At 40.2% G+C, this 22,587-nt stretch overlaps 1 protein-coding gene across 2 annotated transcripts in view; it reads left to right on the top strand.

The window, feature by feature from the left end:
• The window catches only part of PARP8 (poly(ADP-ribose) polymerase family member 8), a 119,432-nt gene that overhangs the window by 509 nt on the left and 96,336 nt on the right, over window positions 1–22,587 (top strand). For both annotated transcript variants that reach the window (XM_059492127.1, XM_059492126.1), the window contains exon 2: window positions 542–596. In XM_059492127.1, coding sequence (XP_059348110.1) covers window positions 542–596 — 55 coding nt within the window. The remainder of the gene's footprint in view (window positions 1–541; window positions 597–22,587) is intronic.

Here is a 22,587-nt window from a genome sequence, read left to right as displayed (position 1 = left end):
GAGGGCATATGAGGGCAGAGGAGACCGGGCGCCGGCCGGGCAGGGGCGGGCGGGCTGGGGGGCGGCATCCCGAGGCGGGGAGCGGAGCGGCGGCCGCACGCAGCAGCCCCGGAGCGCTGGGGCGAGCCCGAGCCCGAGCCCGGCGCAGCCCGCGCGGGTTCGCATCGCGGCTGCTCCCGGGCGGCCGCCCCCGGTGCCCGGCCCCGGGCCGGGGGCACACCCAGCCGCACACGGGGCCCGGTCGGTGCCAGCGGCCCCCGGGCATCGGCGGGGCCGGCGCGGTGCCGGCGGCCGTGAGCCGTCGCGGGAGCCCGGCCGTCGGCTGCCTGTTGCCGAGTGTGACAATGGAATTCCCTGCCGTTGCCATAGCACCGGGCACTTGTTGCGAGGGGCTGGGGGGAGATGCTGCATTTCCTCTGGCTCGCCCCGACTCCCTCTCTCCACCTCCCCCGTGTCGGGAGCTGAATGCTGCTCCGTAAAGCCTCGGCTACTTCAGCCGAAGTAAAGATAAGTTGTAATAAAGCAGCTCTTTGTCTTTCAGATTTCAGGTACTCAGACTCCACCTTTACCTTCACCTATATTGGAGGCTCCAAAAGGTACTTTTTTTACAGTAATGACTCCATTTCCTGGTGGCAGTAAAATGCAGTGGTTCGATAACGTGGCAGGTTTTTTTGTTTCCTTGTCTTTTGCAAAGGATGATTAAATCATCAGCCTTCGTGCAAACGTAAACTGAGGAAGAGGTGTGGAGGGAGGTGATGAGAAAGGTGATCCTAGTGGTGAAAGGCTCCTTCCTTAGAGTCCTGCTCTGTGAAGCTTTTTGTCTTTGTTTTTTTCCTCAATTTATGTAGAGACATAGAATTCCTGCCATATGTAGAACTATCAGAAACATTACAAAGGCATCAATGTATGGCGTAAAGTTAATTCATGTTAAAAAACTGGGAAAAGTTAAGATTGTAATGACAAGTAGGCCAAATTTCACATCAGCAGCTTACTTCAGTGCATGAGAGCCATATTTGGTCCCATGGCAGAGGCAAGGCTGTCTGCAGTTGACCAAATTAAATTCCCGAGACATTAAATGAAATGTCAGTATAACCTAGAAGGCTAAAAAAATGTCGTGTTGAATGTTTAAATAGTATTTTTAAGTGGATCCCAGCTTGTGGTCATAAATTGGATTGTACCTGTACACATTTTCAAAATATACTTCAGCATTCATTTGTTGTACTTGTCAGTTTTCAAAAGGAAATGTATGTAGAAACTTGAACACATTTTTCTGCTTTCCCTGATTGTTAGTTATAAGGTGCTAAAATAAAAGTGAATGGTAAGTTGGTCTCTTTTAACTAGATTTTTAAAATTTGATGTAGCAAGAGGTTTTGCTTTTATTTTTTGGTTCTTTTTTTTTTTTTAGATAATTCAGTTTCTCTCTACCTTTGTCAGTTATTTTTCTTTTGCAGGGTTCGTCACATTAAAGTGCTGCATTCTTTTGTATTCTTTGCAAGTGAACCTGTTAGTGGAGGCAGCACTCCCACAGCCATCCATTGATGCATCAATGCTCCCTCTGTGCATACTTTGGGATCTGGCTGTAGGACCAGACTTCCAGATGGTCCCCAGGCTCCCAAGGCTGCTCAGAAAAATATTTTCCCACCTCACTATCCTACCACTTCCTACTAAAGGAAAGGACAACTTCTTTCATTTTCAGTGAAGTAGAATATTTCACCCAGTATCTGAGAACCAATATTTTTTTAGGTTGGTCATAGTATGCTTTTTCCTTCAGTATTTTAATATATACTTTGTTTTGTTGTGGTTTTAAGACAGTTTTGAAAGGATTGATACTGAAACACAGGTCTCACGTGACATAAGCACCTTAGCATAAGTATGAATTCACAAAACCTGAAAGGTGTGGCTGCTCACTTTTGCAAGCAGGGCCTAGCTCTGGTGGGCTAAGGTGATAAAGAAGGAGAGGCATGTTAATTCTCATGAAAGGCAAGAAAAATGCAAAATCGTAAGTTCATAAGTTTTGTTTTAATAGATAGAAATGAGAAGAACGTAATCCATAAAGCACTGTCATGGCAAAGCATTGTATCAGTGGATAAATGTGATGAATGTGATAGGAACTATCTGCCATGTTTGTAACCCTATGATAATGAAACCACAAGTTATGTAAGATCTCAGCCCTTAAAACTGTACCTTTCAGATAAGAAAAAAAAAAGGGGGTATGGCAGAATTGTAAAAGTATAAAAGCCTGTGTAAAATAGACCACAGTCACACATGCATATAGAGGTGCTAACCCATGCATGTTCTCTTGACATCAATAAAGATGTGTGCTTTTCTTTACAGTATCTGCTGTGGAGTAGATTCCTCAAATCAATACAGTAAAAACTATTTAACAGAGACACCATTTATCATTTAACTAAAATGACTGAATTTGAAAGTTGCTTTGGACTGTTCTCTAAACCAAAGATCATAGAAAAAAACAGGAAGTCAAACCTGTCTATTGTTTCCATTTTCTGAGCTGAATAAAGTGAAAAGCCTAAGGGCATAACTGAGGGCAAACAAACTGGTTTATCAATGTTGAAATGAAATGTTGGCACTTGCTCAGTGAGAAACAGAACAGGGCCTTACATTCCTCAGCCTTGAATTTAAACAGGGGTCAGCATTTGCTTAGGAAATTGATGACTGTAAAACAGTCTCAGACCTCGATGATTCAAACAGAATTGAAAAGCAATCGTAATGCTTACAGAAATTGGTGGAAGTGGGTTGTTAGTTACAGCACACTCAAATTCCACTTTCCCTTTCACATTTTAAGCACATTAAGAAAGTGTCCTTTTAGGGGAGGGTTTTGTGTTCTCTGTGTTCCCTGTGTTTGTGTTGTGATTTAGGAAGTTGTTCTGTGTTATTCCTGGTGTACAGTGGTGTGCTGAGTGGCAAGCGTGCTGAGTGGCAAGCTTACACCAGTAAGCTCTCATACATATAAAGGGTGTAAAATGAAAGCTGTTCAGAAAATAATTTCAGCTTTGTACATCAAAGGTGTGTGAGTGGTTTCTTCTTGAGGAGGCTCTCGTGGAGCAGCAGCAGCTCTACTGCAATGTGTGCAGCATTTGGGCAAGTCTCCAGTAAGGGTCAACAGCAGTGACTTATACATGGTGACAGTTTAGGAGAGTGCAAGGTCATCCTAGGACCTTCTTTTTGGCCTTTGGGTACGAGCTTTTTCTTGCTGACACTGCTGCAGCTGTGCTCTTCCTGAGTCGTAACACCATTTTCTGGTTCTTGCTCTCAGGAGTTGTCCCAAAATGATAGAGCCTCTTTCAGATCATGGTCATCAGCCATTGGGCCCTGTTTCAGATACTCAGCCCAATGACTTTTGTTTTTCCAGTCCACAGGAGCCACAGGCATTAGAGTAATGCCCAGAGCAGTGGATGTTCACTGAAAGGATGTTCACACTAAGAAAAGGTCTGAATGAATAAGAGTAGAGGTGGTGTGTAAGAAAGATTAAAGTATTTTAGTACTTATTATTAGCCATGCCTGTAACTAAATTTTTCATGCTTTGTTTCCTTTAAATATTTTTTTTTTTTAGGTCAGTGTGTAATACGGACTTGGTTTAGCCATGGTGGTTACATGGAAGAGCAGAAGTCCTTGAAAAAAGGCAATTTGTTTGAGAAGCAGGATTCTTTGGCAAATGATGGCACTAGCAAGTTAAATATCTCTCTGGGTTTTCCTCAGCATACTGTAGTTGCCTCTAGTGTCCATTATGTTTGTTTATCAGTGGTCTTAAATTTATAAACCCGGAGCTAGACTAACAGTACATCAGGGTAAGTCCATGGAAGTCAGCCTACAGTTGTTTGAGGACCTAAGATTTCAGTTATTATGAGGACCTAAGATTTATTTGTGCTTTTTTCCTTCAAACTGCTAAGTTTACCTGTGTGAGATTTTTTCTTGGGACCAGCTTCTCAGGTTTTATCTGATTTTTCCCTTGTTGCTTGGATTGATTGAATAGCCTCTTCCTGCACTTTTGAAATATTAAGGTAGTACATAAGCAAGCTGCAGATCCATCCAAATAGATAAGTCTGATACAGAGGACATTTATTATTGCTTATGTGGACTTAACTTGTAATCCCATAGTAAATTAGTAGTAGTTCAGACAATCCTTTTAGAGGGTATTCCTTAATGCACTGTGTTCACGCTTCCAAATTATTAGATCTGTTTGTCACTGCAGAGATGTGACCTGTTTTGGGAAGGTTGTAATTAGCAATTTATTAGTGAAAGCATGTCACCATGCATAATGTGGGCACTAAGTAGAGGGCAGATTGTTTATCAATTTAATATGTTTTTATTTCCTTGTCAGAAAGCAATAAGTAGGATGATTTCTTATAAAAAGAGGTGTTCAGCCAGGTGCTGTGACTGTGCAAGATTTATTCTCCTTTAACTATATCTAGAAGAAAATTTAAAAATTAGGGTTTTTTTCCTGCAGGATCTAAAACAGATATTAAATTGTGAACATGTGCAGTTCTCCATTTTAAAAGAATCTCTAGTGTTCTTTTTCTGTCCCTGTATGAAACACTGTTCCTCCAGAAACCAAGCAGACTGAACAGATCTGCTGATCTGTCATCTTTCAGATAAAAATGCATGCTGCCCTGAAGTTGTTTTCAGTTTATATGTCATTTGACATGCTTTACATAGAAACAGTGCTTGGTTGTCCTGAAAAAAGATATTTTCTCTTTAGTATTTTTTCCACCCTGCTCTTTTTTTTTTCCCTGAGGCTAAACAAGGACATCATATCAGTCCTGAAATACTTCTTCATTCAAATACGTTCTTAACTCTCATTGGCAGTGAAGGACAATGACGATAAGGTTGTGCATGAGAACTGATAATGAGATCTAATACTGCAGCATATTGCAACTAGGTAACACCTGAACATGCAGATTCATTTTGCCAGCAAAGTACTCATCTCCTGTTCCTGCAGTGGACTTACATTCTGCCTTCTGTACTTCAGCACAGTGATTGTAACAGCGGCAGTTCTGAAAAAGCAAGGAAGTTTTGGTCTTTTATTTTTTAAATTATTTTTGCTTAAAATAATGACAGCTTGTTATCTTATGTGGTTTTCATTTTGAATATTTGGCTTTTTGTGTTTTACTCAGGAAGTTACTGTAGAATCAGACACTCTCATGTAAAATGATGAGTTACTTTCCATTTCACTGTAGTAGTGAAGCATTTCACAGACAGGGAGCTGTGCCACTGAAAGAGTGACTAAATTACTTGTAACTTTATAGCTAGAGATGAAACCACTATCTGAAGTTCTAGCACATTATGTCCACAAGGTGTTTAAACCACTTGAAAATAAATAGGTGCAGATAACCTTTTTCTCCCCTTTTATGGTATGCTCTATTGATTCTTCTGTGGATTTATAAAACCACCTACATGAGAGATTCCATTTGGTGAATAATTTTGAAATTCTGGTGTAATAATGATAGCACTGAAGTCTTTGGTACACAAAGTTGTAAAGAAAAACATGTTTGGGTAAATGATACATATCTTAATGTTGATGCTCATTTTATGTAAAATACAGGAAAAAAGAGAAAACTGAAAAACAGTTTTTAAACTAGAACATGAAATTGTGTCCATCAGAAAATCCCAAAATGAAGCACATTTGTTTGGTTGGTTTTCTTTATTTTCAAAATCATGTAGTTTTTCCAAAATCAGTGTCTTTTGGATTGGGCTCAGCTCCTCTGTCAGGTTTGTTACATGGCAGTGTGCTTACTGGCTGTGCTAGGATTGGAAGGGCAAGGTTGGACTGTTCCTTTTGGAAACAGTGGTAGCTTACATAAGATGAAAGTATGGCTTACCAAAGTGAGAACTTGATTTTAATGGAATTCATTGCCCTGACTGATTTTAGTTTAGATGTAATGAGTTTATTGCAGAGCCTAGGAAGGGCTGGTGCAAGCACAGTTCATCTCCTGGTGCTGATGGCTGTGTATGACTTTTGTGTTCAGGTTATTAAGTAGGTAATTACATTCTCTTGCAGTAAGAGAAGGGTGAAAACTAGATACACAGCTTTTACCTAGCCATCTGTTAATTGCTGATTCAGAATACCTGGAAATTTCTACATCTTTCAGTTTTAAATTTCCTATCAAATATGGCTTAACATTTTTTGCTATTACTACACCATTTCCTACACTGTTTCCATGAGAGAGAAGTCTGTGGTATGAGATAGGAATCTAGTTCAGCTATAAGATGGCAAGAATTGTGATTTTCATTTTTTCACTAAAGATTCTTTAGATAAGGTAATGTTGAATACAGCCTTGGGCACTCAAAAATAGCAGTTTTGGATCAGGCATTACTAAAACTTCGTGTTTAAAAACTCTTTCTAAGACAAGTGGTTTTTATTCTACAGCTTCTGTTAATATACCTTCATTCTAACTGTATGCTACTTCTAGTATTGTCTGTGTGCAGTACGTACATGAAACCTATCCATACATTTTTGTAGACAGTTTTTTGTTAAATGCTGCAAGTTCAGTTGGTGTGATTTAACAAATTACTCATCCTAGAAACAGATCTGGTAGAACACAATAGTAAGAGGGCATCATTAAGTCCAATGCTAAAAGGTTGTGAAAAGCAAAATTGCCACTACCATTCTACTCATGGTGATACTGAGCTCGACTTATTTTGCTGGGTTTGTGTCTGACAGCTCCTTCTTACCTTGCTATTAAAAAGTCTGAAATTAACTCTGTCCCCGTCACTGCATCATGTAATAAACATATACTTCAGGGGAGAGCATGATCTTGTGGAGATCCTGTTCAGGTTGGGTGAAGCAAGCTGCCCTCTTTCAGCTGCCTACTGTACTGATACTAAGAACAACTGCTTTACATTGTGAACCCCTTCCTTTCTGTGGGAAAAATGTGGTTTTAGGCATTTAAATTAATGGTCTAGTTTTCAGAAGTGTCAAGCTGCCTCACCACATAGCAGTCTTGGTATTACCATGGGTTGTTCAGCACATTTTAAAAGCATCACCATTTTTATTGCAAGTGTTTTTGCCATACAGATGTATGCACTGTTTTTTGAATGGTTTTCCAGCATGGAGTTGGGGAAAGTGCTTGAATGTCTTTACAGAAAACAATTTTAGTGACTTCTTTCTCTACTTTCATCACATATTTTAACATATTAGTACCTAAAAATAAACCTGTAGGGTGTCACTGTTAAAATGTTAATGTGGTACGACAAATAAATTTGAAAGCGGAGTTCACTCTGCCAAAATTAATTTAGATCATTTTCCTCTATATTGGGACTAATGCCATTTCTGCCTTTTCCTGTTAGTCTCTACTAATTTCCCATATATTTCATTGCTCATAAATAAAGATCTGAAGATACCTGTTGGCGTATTTTTTTCCGTGGATTACTTACTGTGTAGAACCTGAATTCTCATTTGAGTCAAACCACTCCCAAGTCAAAATAGTTTCAGCACCTAGAGTGAAAGTAAATTTAAACTTGCTGGAAGAGTTCACTTAAAACTAAGAAAGGGATGAAATGTGAGTAAATCTAAAAAATGTCCAATGTATAATTCTGTTTCAGCATTAAATAAATCCTATGGAAGAGGACAATTTATGTCCTCCTTGCTACGGGAGGGTGAAGATTTTTACAGGTATTTCATGGAATATGCCTCATCTGAGGAAAAGCTCCTTTTTAATGACAAAATTGACTCATAAGAGTAAACCTATTGTCCCATGTAGCAGTAGCTAGAAAGTCTTACTGAAAGAAGAGAGCCCTAGCAAGGTACAGAATTAACATCTCCTTCCCCTGACAGTCCTCTGCACGCTCACACAAGATAGCATCCATCCCACTTCTCTGGGCAGAAGAGCAAGAAAGTGCCTTGAGTAAGGAACGGGGGCAGTTGTTTCTTTGTCAAGTTAGAGTTCTCTGGGGTTTTTGCATCAGAAATTGTATTCCCCTACTGCTAGGGCATCCAAGTAAGCCATGGTCTTGCACATGCTCATGCAAGGCAGCAGCAGAAAACTGCCTTGGTCCAGTGCTTTGAGCTCCTTTCTTCTGTAGCTTGCTTGAAGGCAGAGGATTTGTGTGAGCCTGCCTTGTCTTCTCCTGTCTGTCACAGAAGATGGTGGCATATCCTGGCAATTAGGATGGAACTGAATTGTTCTGAGGGAAAGGTCTGTAATGCTCAGTGGGAGCCTGTCTGGAGCCAGGAATTAAGGGCAAAGGGAAAGCTCAAAGAAACTAGCTAACCCTTCAGATGTTTCCTTCCAGCCTCAAGGCATTGATCAGAAATAAAAAGGGCAACAGCATGTCACCTGGATAATGAAATATACTGTTTGCCAAAACAGAGTGCAAAAAATGGTCACATACCATTTGTAGAAAGGAGTATGTAATTAAAGGATAAATTCCTTTTGGATTGTGTAGCATTCTGCATTTCATCTTGTGCAGGCTCCTATCTTCAAATCATGTTGCTTTAAATAAGTGTTCCATTTTAAGCTTTTAGAGAAGAATTTTTCACATTAAGAGCCAGGCTAGAAGACAGCATTGCTTTGCACCATTAAGATGTCATCTTTCTGCCCAAAAAGGTGTTTGTGACAGACACTGGTTGTTCTCAAGTAGAAAAAATAGTCTATGGATTAGACACAGTATTTCAGATCATTAGCTTTTCAGCAAATTATTTTTTCTGTCTCTGTGTGTGTGTGTCTGTGTCTGTGTGTGTGTGTAATCACTCCTTCTTGCTTATTCTTCTTCCTTAATGCTGAAAAAGTCATCCTGGAATTCTCACCTCAGAATATTCACACACACAGTAAAATATTAAAATAATTAGGATGCTCTTCTGTCGGTCTGGAGTTGATAAAGGTGTTGAAACCAGGAAGAATTCCATTGTAATAAAAGTACCTGTTGATAGTCAGCTTCTTGGTCTGATTTACAGCTCTGAGTCTAGAGTGGTTCTGCTGATGTGATGAGGCTCACTTCTGTCCACAGTGATACTGCTGAATATTTGGCTTTGTGCTGACTACTCATAGTGAACAGTGATTTTTTTTTTTTTTTTAGTATAAGTGGGGGAAATTCTGAAGACCAGAATTCTGTTTTCTGTCACCTTTGCAGATGTTTTCTCATTTTTGTGTACTTTTGTGGATTGGAGAGCTGCAATCTATCCATGGAAAAAACTCTGTTTCATGCATGCTCACCAGGTTGCTGATGTTGCTGAGGGCATGGACAGATGGCCAGTTGTCAAACTCGTGCTCCTCTGTCTTTCTAGCCCTAGCATGTGAAAACCTGGTTGTCACAGAGTCATCTTTTAAGAATGTAATCTTCTGGGACACATAAAAAGCCTCTTTACCTGTCATTCAGTCAGAATCAGTATCAATTCTTAAGCTGAGTCTGGAAATGGTTCAAGATCTTCTTGTAGGTATAACCCATTAGTTAAAAGAGAATTGATGAGTTCTTCTCAAGGACAATTCAGTGAAAAAAACTAAAAGGATCACACTGATTTTGTCTATATTGAAACTGTGTGAAATCTGGTCATTTCAATATATATTTTTGCTGCAATGGAAACATAGGAAAAGAAAATTGTACAGTATTTCAGACCAAAAAGAAAGACATTCAAGTATTAAAATCTTCTGGAAAACCTACTTGGTTTATACTGTAGAGCAGAAGTTATGGGCACTATCAGTAGTCTTCTGTTACAGACAGGGACTTATATGGAGTAGTTTACTGTTTTAATGCAGTTCTATGAATTTTTCATGAACTCTTTCATGCATGGTTGTAGCTATAGTAGAGTTACAGCTGAAAACTGGACATGCTAATTCTGCTCTTTTAAGAAAGAATAATGTTAAAGAATTATTTTGCTGTGAAGACTTTTAACCATTCTGTAGGAGAAAGCTTTTTAGACTTGGCATAAAAATTTCAGTGCTAGGATTTTGTAGGCTCATGCTGAAGTAGGACTACTATTTTATCAGTGGGTGACAAGAATAGTGAAGTTGGATATGAAGTGGCAACATGGGGAACATAACCTTTGCCTTTGGTATGCAGTCCTGCTTTCTACATGTTCTCTGTGCCAGATTTAGCTGTTGATGGAATTTTTGCAGAAAACTTCAGTGTTGATTAAAGCATTAAGTAAAATAAAGTGGGGGTTAGCACCTACCGGTTCAGTTTTTGTTAAACTATTTTGCTGTGTAATCTGAGGACATTTACAGTTCCATGTTTTAGCTGTTCCATTTTATTTGTTCATTTTGGTGTTCTATTTTTAAATTATGTGTTGTGAGTGATTCTAATACTTGCTTGGTTTTAGCTAGATACAGTGAATTAGAAGAATTGCATTCTCCCTGTGAATCATAGATGGGGAGGAGGCAAGTACAGGGAGACTCCAGGCTCTTTTTGTATCTGAATTTGCATCTCATTCATAATCATTTACTTGCTGTGGTTTGTCCCTCTTGTGATGAATAATTGCTTATTATGCTGTTTCTGTGTTAAAATATCAATGATTAGGTATTAAAAAATATTACTTCACTAAAATGTATGCCTTTATTTAAGACATGAAGAAACACATTGATTCCACAGTTCAGCAGAAAACTGACCTTTGCCAAGGGCAGCAATCATAAAGAGATATGTTGGGTAAATATATATCTTCTATATCTAGCTCTGTCTGGCTTCAAGACAGATGTGGATGTGTGGAAGATGCTGGCCTCCCAGGGGGCTCCTAAGGATTAGGCACTGCTGTCTGTGAAGAGAACAGGAGTTGTAGTTAAATGAGTCAGGATAAAAATTACAAAAGCTATTGGTTTTATGGAGCACATAAATTGATCACCATTTGGGATCAAGAAAAGCTGGATACAGTCTTTACTTATTTACCCTATTAAAAAGTCATGATCAGCCAGCAGCACAGTGAGTCGAGTCTTTGACTGGAAGACCACTGTGAAAGGTGGCCTGTCTTGTGTGGCATGGCAATTTCTAAAGCAAATTTCCAGCATATCTCAGCGTGTGTAAGTTGCAGAGCTTTTGACATAAGTACTGAGCAGATCATCATATATTGCTGGCATTAATAAGTGTTTTGTCCTTCTTGTTGCTGCTTAGAAGATATTCCTGTCTTTATTTTGTTACAAGTTAACTTCTCTGTTGTACTTTTTGTGACATAACATTATTACCATATTCTCAGCTAATTGAAATTGACAAATTGCCATGGAATTTGGTGAAGTCATGCCAATTTGCAGCATTGCGGACCTGTCTATAATTGTATTTGTCTTGTTAAGGAAGTGTAAGTAGAGCAAAGCTAAATATAAATGTTATCTTCTTTGACTTCTAATAGAAAAGTTTAGTATATTCATGATTAGTTACATACCAAAGTGAAATTGCACATTATTTGTGTTTGCATTTAGGTGACAAGTAAGGACAAGTTGCATCGAGGCTGATGAAGTGAGATACAAAGTATGGTTTTTAGGAATGGCTTGAAGTGGGAAGGACCAAAATGATGCAGAGATGCCTGAAGTGACAGGGACTTCAGATGTTCTCCCACACAGGAAACAAGTGTTCCCAGCAGTGTGGTATTTGAGTCTCAGGTTTGCATGTGCTCCAACTTGTAGGCAAAGGCCAAGATACCACAGTAGTCTCTTTGTCTCTTTTTTGGTTTTTAGTGCTAAGCTGAACTTGGCAAAGCACTGACCAGTTTGTTTATAATGTTGGTGGTCCCATGGGATACCCCTGGCACAAGGAAGAGTTTATCCCACAGAAAATACCACCTCTGCATTCCCCCTTGGGCAGTAATGATGACTTCAGTCTGCAGAGATTAGAGAAAGTTTGACACCAACTCTGGCTATTTTCATTTTGGCTGTGCCACTGGGGAGCATAATCTCCTTGCAATTGTCTTCCTAATTCTTCCCAACTTGTAATTTTCCACCTTCTTTCTTACAGCCTTTTGTTTTCCAGAAAGAAGTGATTTATTCTAACATACTGATTAATTAATTATATATATACATACATATATATATAGAGAGAGAGAGCATTCTGATTACTGATTTATTCTAACAAAAACTTCTGGTTGTTGCCATTCATATTGTTGAAGCAGACAGACAAAACAGACATGAAACAGTTACACAAGTGTGTAAGCCACAAAGGTTAACAGCACAGAGCAGCTCTAGACCATGCATCTCCCAGTTCTTTTCAGTTTAGATTTAAATTCTGAAATGCTTGTTTCCTTTCTTTGGAAGTTTCACCAGAACAGTGGATGCACATGTTAGTTCCTGTATGGCTAGGAAAAAAATCCCCCAGAAATCACTGCTGAAATAATTGCAGCTGCTGCCTGAGTTGTTTGCTGGTTTAGGTTTAAAAGTCCTTTTAAGCTGGGGTGTTTTTCTGCACCTAAGTAAGTCTAAACTTACTTAGATGTTCAGAAGTAGTATTTATTTCAGATCTTTAACTGTAGATGCTGCACAAGTGTAAGAGGGAATTTTAGCTTGAACCAGTAGAAGCTGCATGCTCTTAGCATGATAGAAATTGTAAAATAGAATGGCAAAGGAAATGAACCCAATGTTGCCTACATGGTTTCCCATTTTTCACATTACAGGCTCCTTATGCTTTAACAAGCAACCTCTGTAGACCTTTGTGAATCTCTCTCCAGTAACTATTTTTTAATTCAGTTTCCCTAAATAAAGACAATCTGATATTTTGATCAGTAACAATGCATGGTTCATTAGGTACATGGTGCTCTTAATTGTCACTTTGGATGTAGAAATGTTCACTCATAGTACTCACTTTGGCAATCATGACAAATGTTCTTTTCATGTATTTGGTCAGTAATAGAACTGCTTGATAGTGACTTTTTATTCACTGTAATGTCTGAGCTTTTCCTTGGTTGGATTCTGCTTTGATTTATAATAGTGTAAGTCACAGATGAATTACTTGTCCTGTTAGTGGAGTCCTGATAGTGGAGTTTGACTAGTGTGAACAGCACACCTTGGGTATGTCTGTGATTTCTTTAAGGGTCAGGCTTGAAAACCAGGTTTGCCTGTTGTGCAGATCACCAGCCCCAAAGGCAGAGGGTGGATGAGGGGTGCCCTGCACACACAGGACCTGTAGTGCCCAGGAAAACTGCTGGGGGTGTACCAGTGTGTACAGCTGGAGGGGTGAGCCACGGAAATGGTGAGAGTGTAAAACTCCTTCCTGTGCGTACGCCCTCCGCAAAGGCTGCTCTGTCACACCTGCCTTAGTGCACTGCCATCCACCTGCAGGGACTGTCTCTTTCAGAGCTTTCAGAGCAGGACAGGGAGCTGCCCCAGGGGAGCCCTGCGGTCTGTGGGACAGAGCCTAGCAGTTTGCCAGGGGAGCCTGCACTTCCAAAAGGCTGCTCTCCTCCATTCCCTGGGCAAGTGGGACTTGAGGACTAGCGGCAGGCTGGCAGACAGCAAAACCCTGCAGGGCAGCTTGGTGGAAGTTGCGTCAAGTAAAGTAAAAATTAACTTCTGAAAAATAGTATTGAGGCTGGGGGAAACCTTTTGTTGTCAGCAAAAAGCTTGCCAGGCAAATAGAAGGAATTCTGTAAGTTCAGTATCAGTGAAATCTGGGAAGAAAGGAGCTGAAGAAGGATCACAGACTCTTTTTATTGCCTCTGCTTCCCAGAGGTCTTGGAGTCCTTCAAGTTAAGCATAAAATATTTGCTACTGAAGAGGAACTCTGCAGAAAGTATCTCTTTGGCATTGCTAATCTTATGCCATAATCCAGCATGAACCAACCTGCAGCACATGCAGCTACTCCAGACCATATCCAGTGTGTGCACACACATTGATTTTTGGCAAGTGGTGTCAGCTTTCTTGTTAGTATTCTGTCCTTTCTCAGAGGATTTATAGATCTGAATACATCTGAACTCTTCATAATAAGTATTTTTTCCCTTTAATCTTTTTTTCTGGTTCAAATCTGTGGTTTTTTTTAAATACTCATGCAAATGAGTTTTGCCCTTAATTTCCCTCCTAAGTTGTCACAGTGGCCCTGAGGCTGGCAGAGGTTCTGCAACATTGCTCAGGGTGTTGCTAATGTGTGGCTGAAGGTGGAAGATCCTTGTCACAGGAAGAGGTTCACTGTTTCCTCTTTGTTGCTGCTGCTGTTGCATGAAGGACTACAGAAGTGAAATCAGGAGGAAGTAGAGCAAAGAAAGACCACAGGTTGATATTTAGCTCTGTTACACCAGTTTAAGGTGCAAGCCTGCCTGTGTGGGGAAGGCATCTTTATTAAAGAGATTGTGTTACACAGCAAAGACAGAGTAAGATGCACTTTCCTCTACAATTAATATATGTTAAAGGACAATAAGGACAATGAAAATATCTGTTTTCTCATTATCTGTTTACCTCTTATCTTCTTTGAGTTATTTTAAATTTATTTTTAATGGCAGTAAATAATTCTGGCCAGAGTTTGAAGCCGGATGTATTACGAGCTATAGCAGTGTTATTTCCTTAAGAGATACAATGCCAGGCTTTGTATTATTTTAATGTGAAGGGCTGGGCATGACTAATACCACTCTTCGTTCAAACTTTCTACCTAAAATTCAAAAAGTAATATTTTTGCATCTGACTGATGTGTATTCAAGGCTCGGATAGGTAAAACAGTTGAGCTGTATTATCTACCCCTAATATCCTTAAGCTCCTTGTTGGGTGCAGCCTGTAGCTCTGCAGTAGCACATTATGCCGGTGATGGGGACATTAACTGCTACTGACTGAGAATCCTTTACAGCTCTCAAACTTCAGTGATTTCAATGTCTAATGATTGCAATATGCTTATGATGAACTAACTACATAATTGAAAAAATACTTGGTTGGTGAGGTGAAGGCTGAGTGGGCTGGGGTGGTGTTGGAACTTTCCTACCTAGATTGTTTCAATTTGAAGTCAATTGGTCAGAACTGCTGAGGTTTTTATTATTGTACTTGATAAGTTTCAGGAGATTATCACAGAAACATTTTCATTTTGCTGCTGATCAGTGTGTTGATTGAAATAGAATATATAGAAGGTATCTTCATTTAGCCTGATCCTCTCCACCTCTGGACTATGAAAGGAAACTGATGAGATGACATAAGATTAACTAAAGAGAAAGCACAGTTTAATTTCTTTTATATGGTCATTTTTTACCTTTAATGTTCCATTTTTTTCAGTTAAAATTTATTGGAGTAATTCAGGAAAATATTTAACTTCTGCCCAAATTTAATTTAGAAATAATCTCATTTACAGTTTAAATTTCTTTGATTATTTCTGTTGCTGCAATCATCTGCATAAAGTTGAAGCAATGATACTGTCTTTATTTACACTCCAAGAACCTAACCCAGTGTATCTATGTGTGTATCTTGGCCATCTGTCTAGCTAACCACCACCCACCCTGCCTTATGTTTAAGCGTAACATATATGTATTTACAGAGCTCAAAGTACTCTCTGATTCCTTAATATAATTTTCATTAAGATTGACCGTATCACATGGTCAATGTCATCAATAGCATTTTGAGTAATTCAGTTTGCATTATTTCATAACCAGCTGTTTCACAGTTACGTTTAGTAAGGTGGCAAATGAGCCTGCCGAGATGTCTTACAAAACAACGTGGTAGAAACATCCACCTTTTGAAATAAAATCTAGAACTTTATTTTCCACTGACAGCGAAGATGGATGAACATGCCATCAAGTGCCCGTGTGCTAGTAAGAGGGCAGTGGACATTTGGTCAGAAAAGCTTACACTTGTTGGTCTTTTGAATGATTTGAAAAGTAACTTACTCAGGTCTTGGAGCACCTGTCTCGTGAGGTGTACTGGAAACCTTTCTGTGGTTCCCTGTGCCCTGGATCTGACAGTATGGGCACCCAGCTCTGGGTGGCACTGTCAGGGTGCTGAGGAGAGGCTTTGCAAAGTTGTCCAGTAGGAAAAGCCGACAGACAGCCTTGTGTCAGGACTTGCACTCCCAGGGAGTTTAGGTGGGTACTTGGCTCCTGTCTAGAGTCATGTAGTGTGGATGTCAAGGGACAGAGAGAGAGAGACGGCAAGCGCTTCTCACAGCGGCTTGTGAGAATTTTTAGGGAGTTGTAAGGACGTGATAACTTGTTAAGTATAAACAATCTGCAGGTGGTGTTTTTCTACTTTGTCTCTCTGTTCTTTTCAAGGATGGTGTATGAGGAAGATGTTTTTGTTAGTTAGCTAATCAAATAGAATGTATCGTATCACTAAACAAACCGTGTGGTTCTCTTGAATAAAGCCTTCTTTGCTCTTTCTACAACACTGCCTCATGCCTGTTCCTGTGCCGTTCTCGGCGCAAGAGTGACAATGTAGCATTAGGTATCTGTGCAGGCCCTTTTTGTTTCAAAATATGACTACATGTTTTGTCCTAGTGGTTGCCCTCCATTCACTGGTGTATAATCTTATCTGTTCCCAGGGGTAGAGGTGTCAGGGTGCTCAACTGTGAGACAACACAATCCAGCCCCACAATTAGGCTGTACCACAATGAAAATAGAGCCTAAATATTTCTTAAAACCTCTTCATTGTCAGGTCCTTTCTCATTTTTTACCTTTTACTTTTTCTAAGCGTAGGTCTCAGGATCCTAAATCCTTTTGTAAGGATTTTTGGGTGTGAGTAATTGTGCAGGGCTGGTTGGATGCTGGCAGCTTGGATGAATGCTTTGGAGCAACAGCATAGGTGCTTGGTGGAGACAGCTGGTTAGGAATGGAGATGTCAAAGACATCTTTTTAATGAGCATTCAGTCTTTTGTCTCCTGGGTCATCTAAAGAGTTCTGTTGGTGAGGTGAAACTCAGCTGAGTCAGTCGACATGGGTTCCTGCATTTTTCAATGGGATTTTGCTCTAAGTCCATCTTTTAATACAAAGCAGTTGTGAGTTTCATGCCTTACTGTGGTGTTTTGAGTAAAATGACGGTGCATGTCCAGCATACTCTCTGTGTGAGATTCAGGTGCCCCTGAATTGTGACATCAGGCCTTTGACATCCTAAGATATATTTCACAGGTGACAGAATTTTCTGGGTTGAAAGGGTTTTCTACCACAAACATGGTAGAAACATGCTTGATCCACAAGGATCCTCAAGTCCAGCTCATAAATGAATGGCCCATATGGCGACTGTATTTAATCATTACAGAAAAATAAGAGTTGATTTTTTTCCCCTCCCCACAGCAGTAAAGTCTGTGCATTGTGATCGCCAAATCTATATATTTCATTCTGCAGCTTCACCTCAGGCTGCCTTGGTACAGTGTGGTTTATAACCTGTTTCTGCTCTTGCATGTTCTCGTCTTCTGATGGTATGTTTTAAAAAGGTTAGAGATAATGGAGGAGAAGGTCTGGATGACTTTGTCTTTCACAGCTGGGTATTGCACTGAGGATATAATGTAGCTTATGAACTCAAGCATCTGTATGAATGCATATAGTTGCGTTCAGGTACTTGAAATTAATGTTTCAAGTGGTGTCTAATAGCATGGGGAAAAGTGACATTGCATCAGCACGAATGTCTGTGGCTCTCGATGAGAAGTGCTGTTGTACCAGTTTTAAAGCAATATGATTATGCAGGTCTTGTCCTAATGTAGCTTTGGTGAATGTCTCATGGCTCAGTGAATGCTGTTGTCTTGTTACAAAATCTACAGATGAAAAGGTTTAGTGACATTAGGGGGGTGTCCTTGGCTTTACTGGAATGCTTTGGGATATTTCAGGAATTATGATCTTTCATTGCCTTTCATGTCCTCACACCTTTTGGCAGCTAGGCAGATTGGAAATGTGAAGTGGCAGCATAGCTCAGACTAGACACACAAAACCAGTGCTCAGGTGGGTGTGGTGGAGCTGCCCTACTGACTGGGAGCCAGGTATGGGTGCACAGAAAGGGTTAATTAGGAGACAGCACTGGAGAAACTGAGGGAAGGAAGATGGCTGGCTATTAGTAGAAAGGGCAGGGGGAGCCAGAGGAGATAAGCATGTGATTTGGAAGGGGAAATGGAAAGATAGGTGTGAGAGCTTGAGTCAGAGAGAAAATGACGCCAGTGTGAGAGCATGTGAAGAAAGACGGTGTCTCTGGGGAAAAGAAAAGTAACACTCTTGAGAAAAAAGGAGAGGAATGTATTATATTCTAAGAACACGTAGCATTCCATATTGATACGCTAGAAATAAAGGGAAGAATAAAGTTGATGCTTTAGGGAGAAAATGGACTAAACAACAAAATGGAGTAAAAATCAGAATCTGTAAGTGCATATGTACTCAGTGCTGCTCTGTAGGATAAGACAGGTTTTTTTACCATGTATTATGGAGAGAAGCCTGTATGGATAGATACCTGGAACATCATCTTGCTCTTAATATCATGTTCTTGATCTAAAGCTTGAGGCCTCCACATCTGGCAAATAAGTATATATTTTTTTCATTTGAGTAAAAGGAAAGTCTTAATTAGTCTCGTTCTTAGAAATAATTGGCCCATTTTAGATTTTACTTTTTTAAAAAAGAAAACTAAAGATAATCTGTTGGAGGAAGTGCCCCCTAAACATCACAGTTTGATAAAATCATAGGATATTTTTAATGGTGGCCATGATCAGATTCAAAATTGGATTTAATTTAATTTGTGTCCCTATAACTTGTAAGTGTGATTGCAAACTGTAATATAATCACTAGATGTAACTCCTGGCTGAACAAACATTTTCATTTCAGGCAAACAAAGTTGAGTTAATTATACAAAACCATTTGGATGTATATAGTGTAGGTTTCTTATTAAAATACTTTACTTTCTTGTCTTCAGTCTGAAAACAAAATACTTGCATATTTGCATGCATAAAGTTGAAGCATTTGTAGTGTTTGTAACATCTGTCAGTGGGATTGTAAATAAGGACTGTAATCCAGATTCACATAAATTTACTCATATAACAGGTTACTGCAGGGAATGATCAGGTAAGGGTTTGCAATGAGGCCTGTGGTGATTGGTGATGCCTTAGGATTTTAGCTTTTATATTTTTCATGTATTTGTTATGCTTCAGTTCTTTAGTGTATAACTAAAATCCATATCAAGTGTTAGCTACTGCTTTCCCATTTTGGTCAGACAAAACAACTCCTCTCTAGGCCTGGGAATCAAGGACACCTCACTCTCTCAGGCCCTGAGAAATGCAAACAAAAGTGATTTGGGGGGGAGCAAACTTGGAAGTAAATGACTGCATTACCTGAAGCTGTAATTGGAAAATTAACTCCCAATATGCAAATGGACTGAACTTATGAAAGTGTGAAAACCTGTGACCCACCATCCATTTTAGGGTGTAGCCCCTGGGTGGGCTCTGTCTGCCCTAAATGTACCTCAAGGCCCTTCAATAAGTATTACTGCTTTTTATGCTCTTATTTTTGTCTGGCCTCTGGTTTTAGGTAGTCCCAAAAAGGCACCAGCAGTAGTACATGGGAAATATGGTGAGCCACCTGGGGTGTGGGTCTGTTGCTGGTGTGTTATGTGTATTTTAAAAGAAGCTATCACAGTATTCCAAAAGTAACACCTGATACAAGCCTGGTTATTGTTGAAAAGATGTTATCCTTAATGGTTTTCAAAGTTCCTTCAAAGCTGAAGGTGCACGGTCGTTCTTGGACCTGCATGAGTTAAAATGGAGAAGGGAGATAAGAAAAGCACGTCGGGATGTCTTTGAAATTTTACATAAGTACTTACACAAGTGCTGTATGAAGTGCTGCTGTATGAAATCCAAGCTCACAGCATATACTCTTAGGAGCATCCTCCTTTTGCTGTCCCAGTGAATGCCACGGGGCAGCTCAGCCCCACAGGGCACTGCCAGTCACTTGGTGGCCCCAGCCAGAGTGACCCGGGGTTGGCTGTGCTGGCTGGGCCCTCTCCCAGACCCTTGCCCACCCCCAGCACTTGGTGCTGTATGAGCTCTGCACAGCAGTGCCTAGAAGAGCCCTGTGTTACCAGCGCTGGTTATATCAGAATCATGGAATGGTTTGGGCTGGAATGGACCTTAAATATCATCTTGTTCCAAGATGGGTAGGGACACTATCCTCTACAGCAGTTTGCTCAAAGCCACACCCAACCTGGTGTTGAAAACTAGGAGGGATGGGGCATCCACCTCCTCTCTAGGCAACCTGTGCCAGTGCCTCACCACTCTCATAGTGAAGAATTTCTTCCCAGTAACTAATCTAAACCCACTGTCTTTTAGTTTGAAGGCATTCTCCTTGTCCTGTTCCTATCTGCCAATGTAAAAAATCATTTTTTGTCTTTTTCATAGGCCCCCTTCAGGTACTGGAAGGCTACAGTGGGGTCTCCCCAGAGCCTTCTCTTCTCCAGGCTGACCTCTCAAATCGCTCAGCCCACACTCATATGAGAGGCTGAGAGGTGCTCCTAGCCCTGTGATGAGTTTTGTGACCTTCTCTGGACCAGTCCAACAGGTCCACATCTTTGTTGTGCAGATGGTTCTTCAACATCTTTCCAAGGAACATGAATTCCCTGTTGATGTTTTGCCATCTCCTTGCTGCACTCTCCTTCAACCCTACATGAAGGAGTTGGACTGGTCTCTTCTGGTCACATACCCAAAACAGCATTGTACAAGGTGTTGTGAAGAAAATTGACTCGAGCCCAGCCAAAAAATGTACAAGGCCATGCTTTCACATGTGCAATTCAAGTAATAGGTAACACATAAGCTAATAGGATATGTGTCAGTCTGCACTGACACTGGCATTTGTGGGAGTTTCTCTTCCTCCCAGAAGGAAATAATTTGGAAATTATTCCCAGCTCAGCAAGTCCCTTTCTGCCCTCACTTACAACATGTGAATTATGAACTGTTTCCTTGGAAATCAATAAAGTTTGGAGGAATTATAACAAAGCAAAAAGAATAAACTTCTTTCACCTTCTGTGCTTTCTTTCCCACATCTTAGACTGCAGATCAGTGATCCTTAATTGAAACCATTGCTACATATCTATTTTTGCATAAAATCCTTAAAATGTTTTAAAGTGAATTGAGGCATATTGAACATTTACTTATATCTGTTCCTAAGATTGCTTTAATTTCTATCCCTCATGTTTCATATAGGTCTAGCCACTAAATCTGCATGAAATTAAACTCTGGTGAAATGAGACACCAAATGCACTTTTCTGGGTTCAGGGAAATGAAGTCAGGTTGGGACATCATTGCGCATTTTATTCTTCAGAGGATTTGTTCATGTGACCAAGAGCTATTTTCCTTACTGATTCACTTTAAATTAAATGTTAGATCACTTCTGTTCAATAGACGTAGCAAAGAATATGTCTGAGAATATTGTTTAATTCAGATCTTCTTTCTTACTTCAAGACTTCTGGTGGCAATGGCAACCGAGAGTTGCATAGCACACCTGAAGGAAAGATGATTGACATTTTTATGTCGTGCATTTAATCCATCAAAGCTGAGACACTTCAGAATTAAAATATATGGTCCCATTATCTGTTTATGTTTCCTAAAGAAAAGAAGTGTCTGCTGCGCATCTTTAGAGCATCGACAGGCTGTGGGTTAGAAACGGCATCTGTCTCTGGAGGTAGCGTTGGGAATATCAACCCCCTAGCTCCTATCCTTTGAAGAGTTTCCTGTTTTCTGCAAGAGGAATAAGGTGTATGTAACTGGCAGCTGCCAGTGCTTTTTTTAACAGCATCCCTTCCAAACTGTTAAAAATCTGCGGCTGAAACTGCGTGATCAGTGAGGTCAGTAGGTAGTGACATTTGCAGGCAGAGCAGCAGCTCTGTTCCAGCTGTGCAGAATGCTGCATCTGAAGGGGAGGGAGGGTGTAATGGTCATGCTCTTAGTGTGCTCTCTGCTTGCATAGGAGTCCCAGATGTATATTTCCTGTACCAAATGTTAAACTCCTAACCTTTCTCCCATTTAACCGTAAGTGCTCAAATTCTGCTGGGAATGTGGCCTCTGTCTATCTGTAGATAGATATATGTTACTAAGTCTTTGGGTTTTTTAAATACTGCACATATTTGGCTACTCTTCCTGTGGAAGCTGAGGCCCTTCTTCACAAAGTAGTTCTCAATATTGAATACTTCTCCTTTCATGAAAACTGTTTCTACTGCCACCTTTTCTGCACAGAAGGCATTTTGTGTTGTAAATGTTGTTTTGGATAGAAATAGAAAATAGTGTTAGAAATACTTTGTCAGGAACAGATTATTGTATATCCTGGACATGCTCAGAATGGGGATTTAGCTGATCTTCCTTAGAGAAGTGAAATGTTCCCAAGTTATTATTTTGTCCTTGTCTTTCATAAAGAAGTCTACCTGGTCATCCGTGGTGGTTTTGAAATGCACTCTTGGCTCACCTTTGACCCAGCAGTGTCTCCCTAGCTGGATCAGGATCTTTCAGACAAGCAGTGTCTTGGCCATGTGCTTTAATTCAGAAGAGGTCTTTTGGAAACAGGTCAGGTGTGGTACTAGCTTCAACTCTTGGCTGGTGTGAGTGCTCTTCCAAAAGCAAGGTAGTGGGGGTGGCAGTGAGAAAATGGTAAACCAGGACAGTGAGTTGGATTCCAGGATGAAACAAGGAAAGCTGCAGGGCTGCTGTTAGCTCTGCTTGGTACTGTACAGACAGTAGGAGATAGTGTTTGGGTCATATAATAATAGCTTCTGCCTTTCTTTGGGTTTTGTAGAGGCTGCCACT

Source organism: Ammospiza nelsoni, chromosome Z, assembly GCF_027579445.1.
Source record: "Ammospiza nelsoni isolate bAmmNel1 chromosome Z, bAmmNel1.pri, whole genome shotgun sequence".
In the NCBI taxonomy this organism is placed as follows: Eukaryota; Metazoa; Chordata; class Aves; order Passeriformes; family Passerellidae; genus Ammospiza; species Ammospiza nelsoni.
This window is presented reverse-complemented; position numbering and strand designations above follow the sequence as displayed.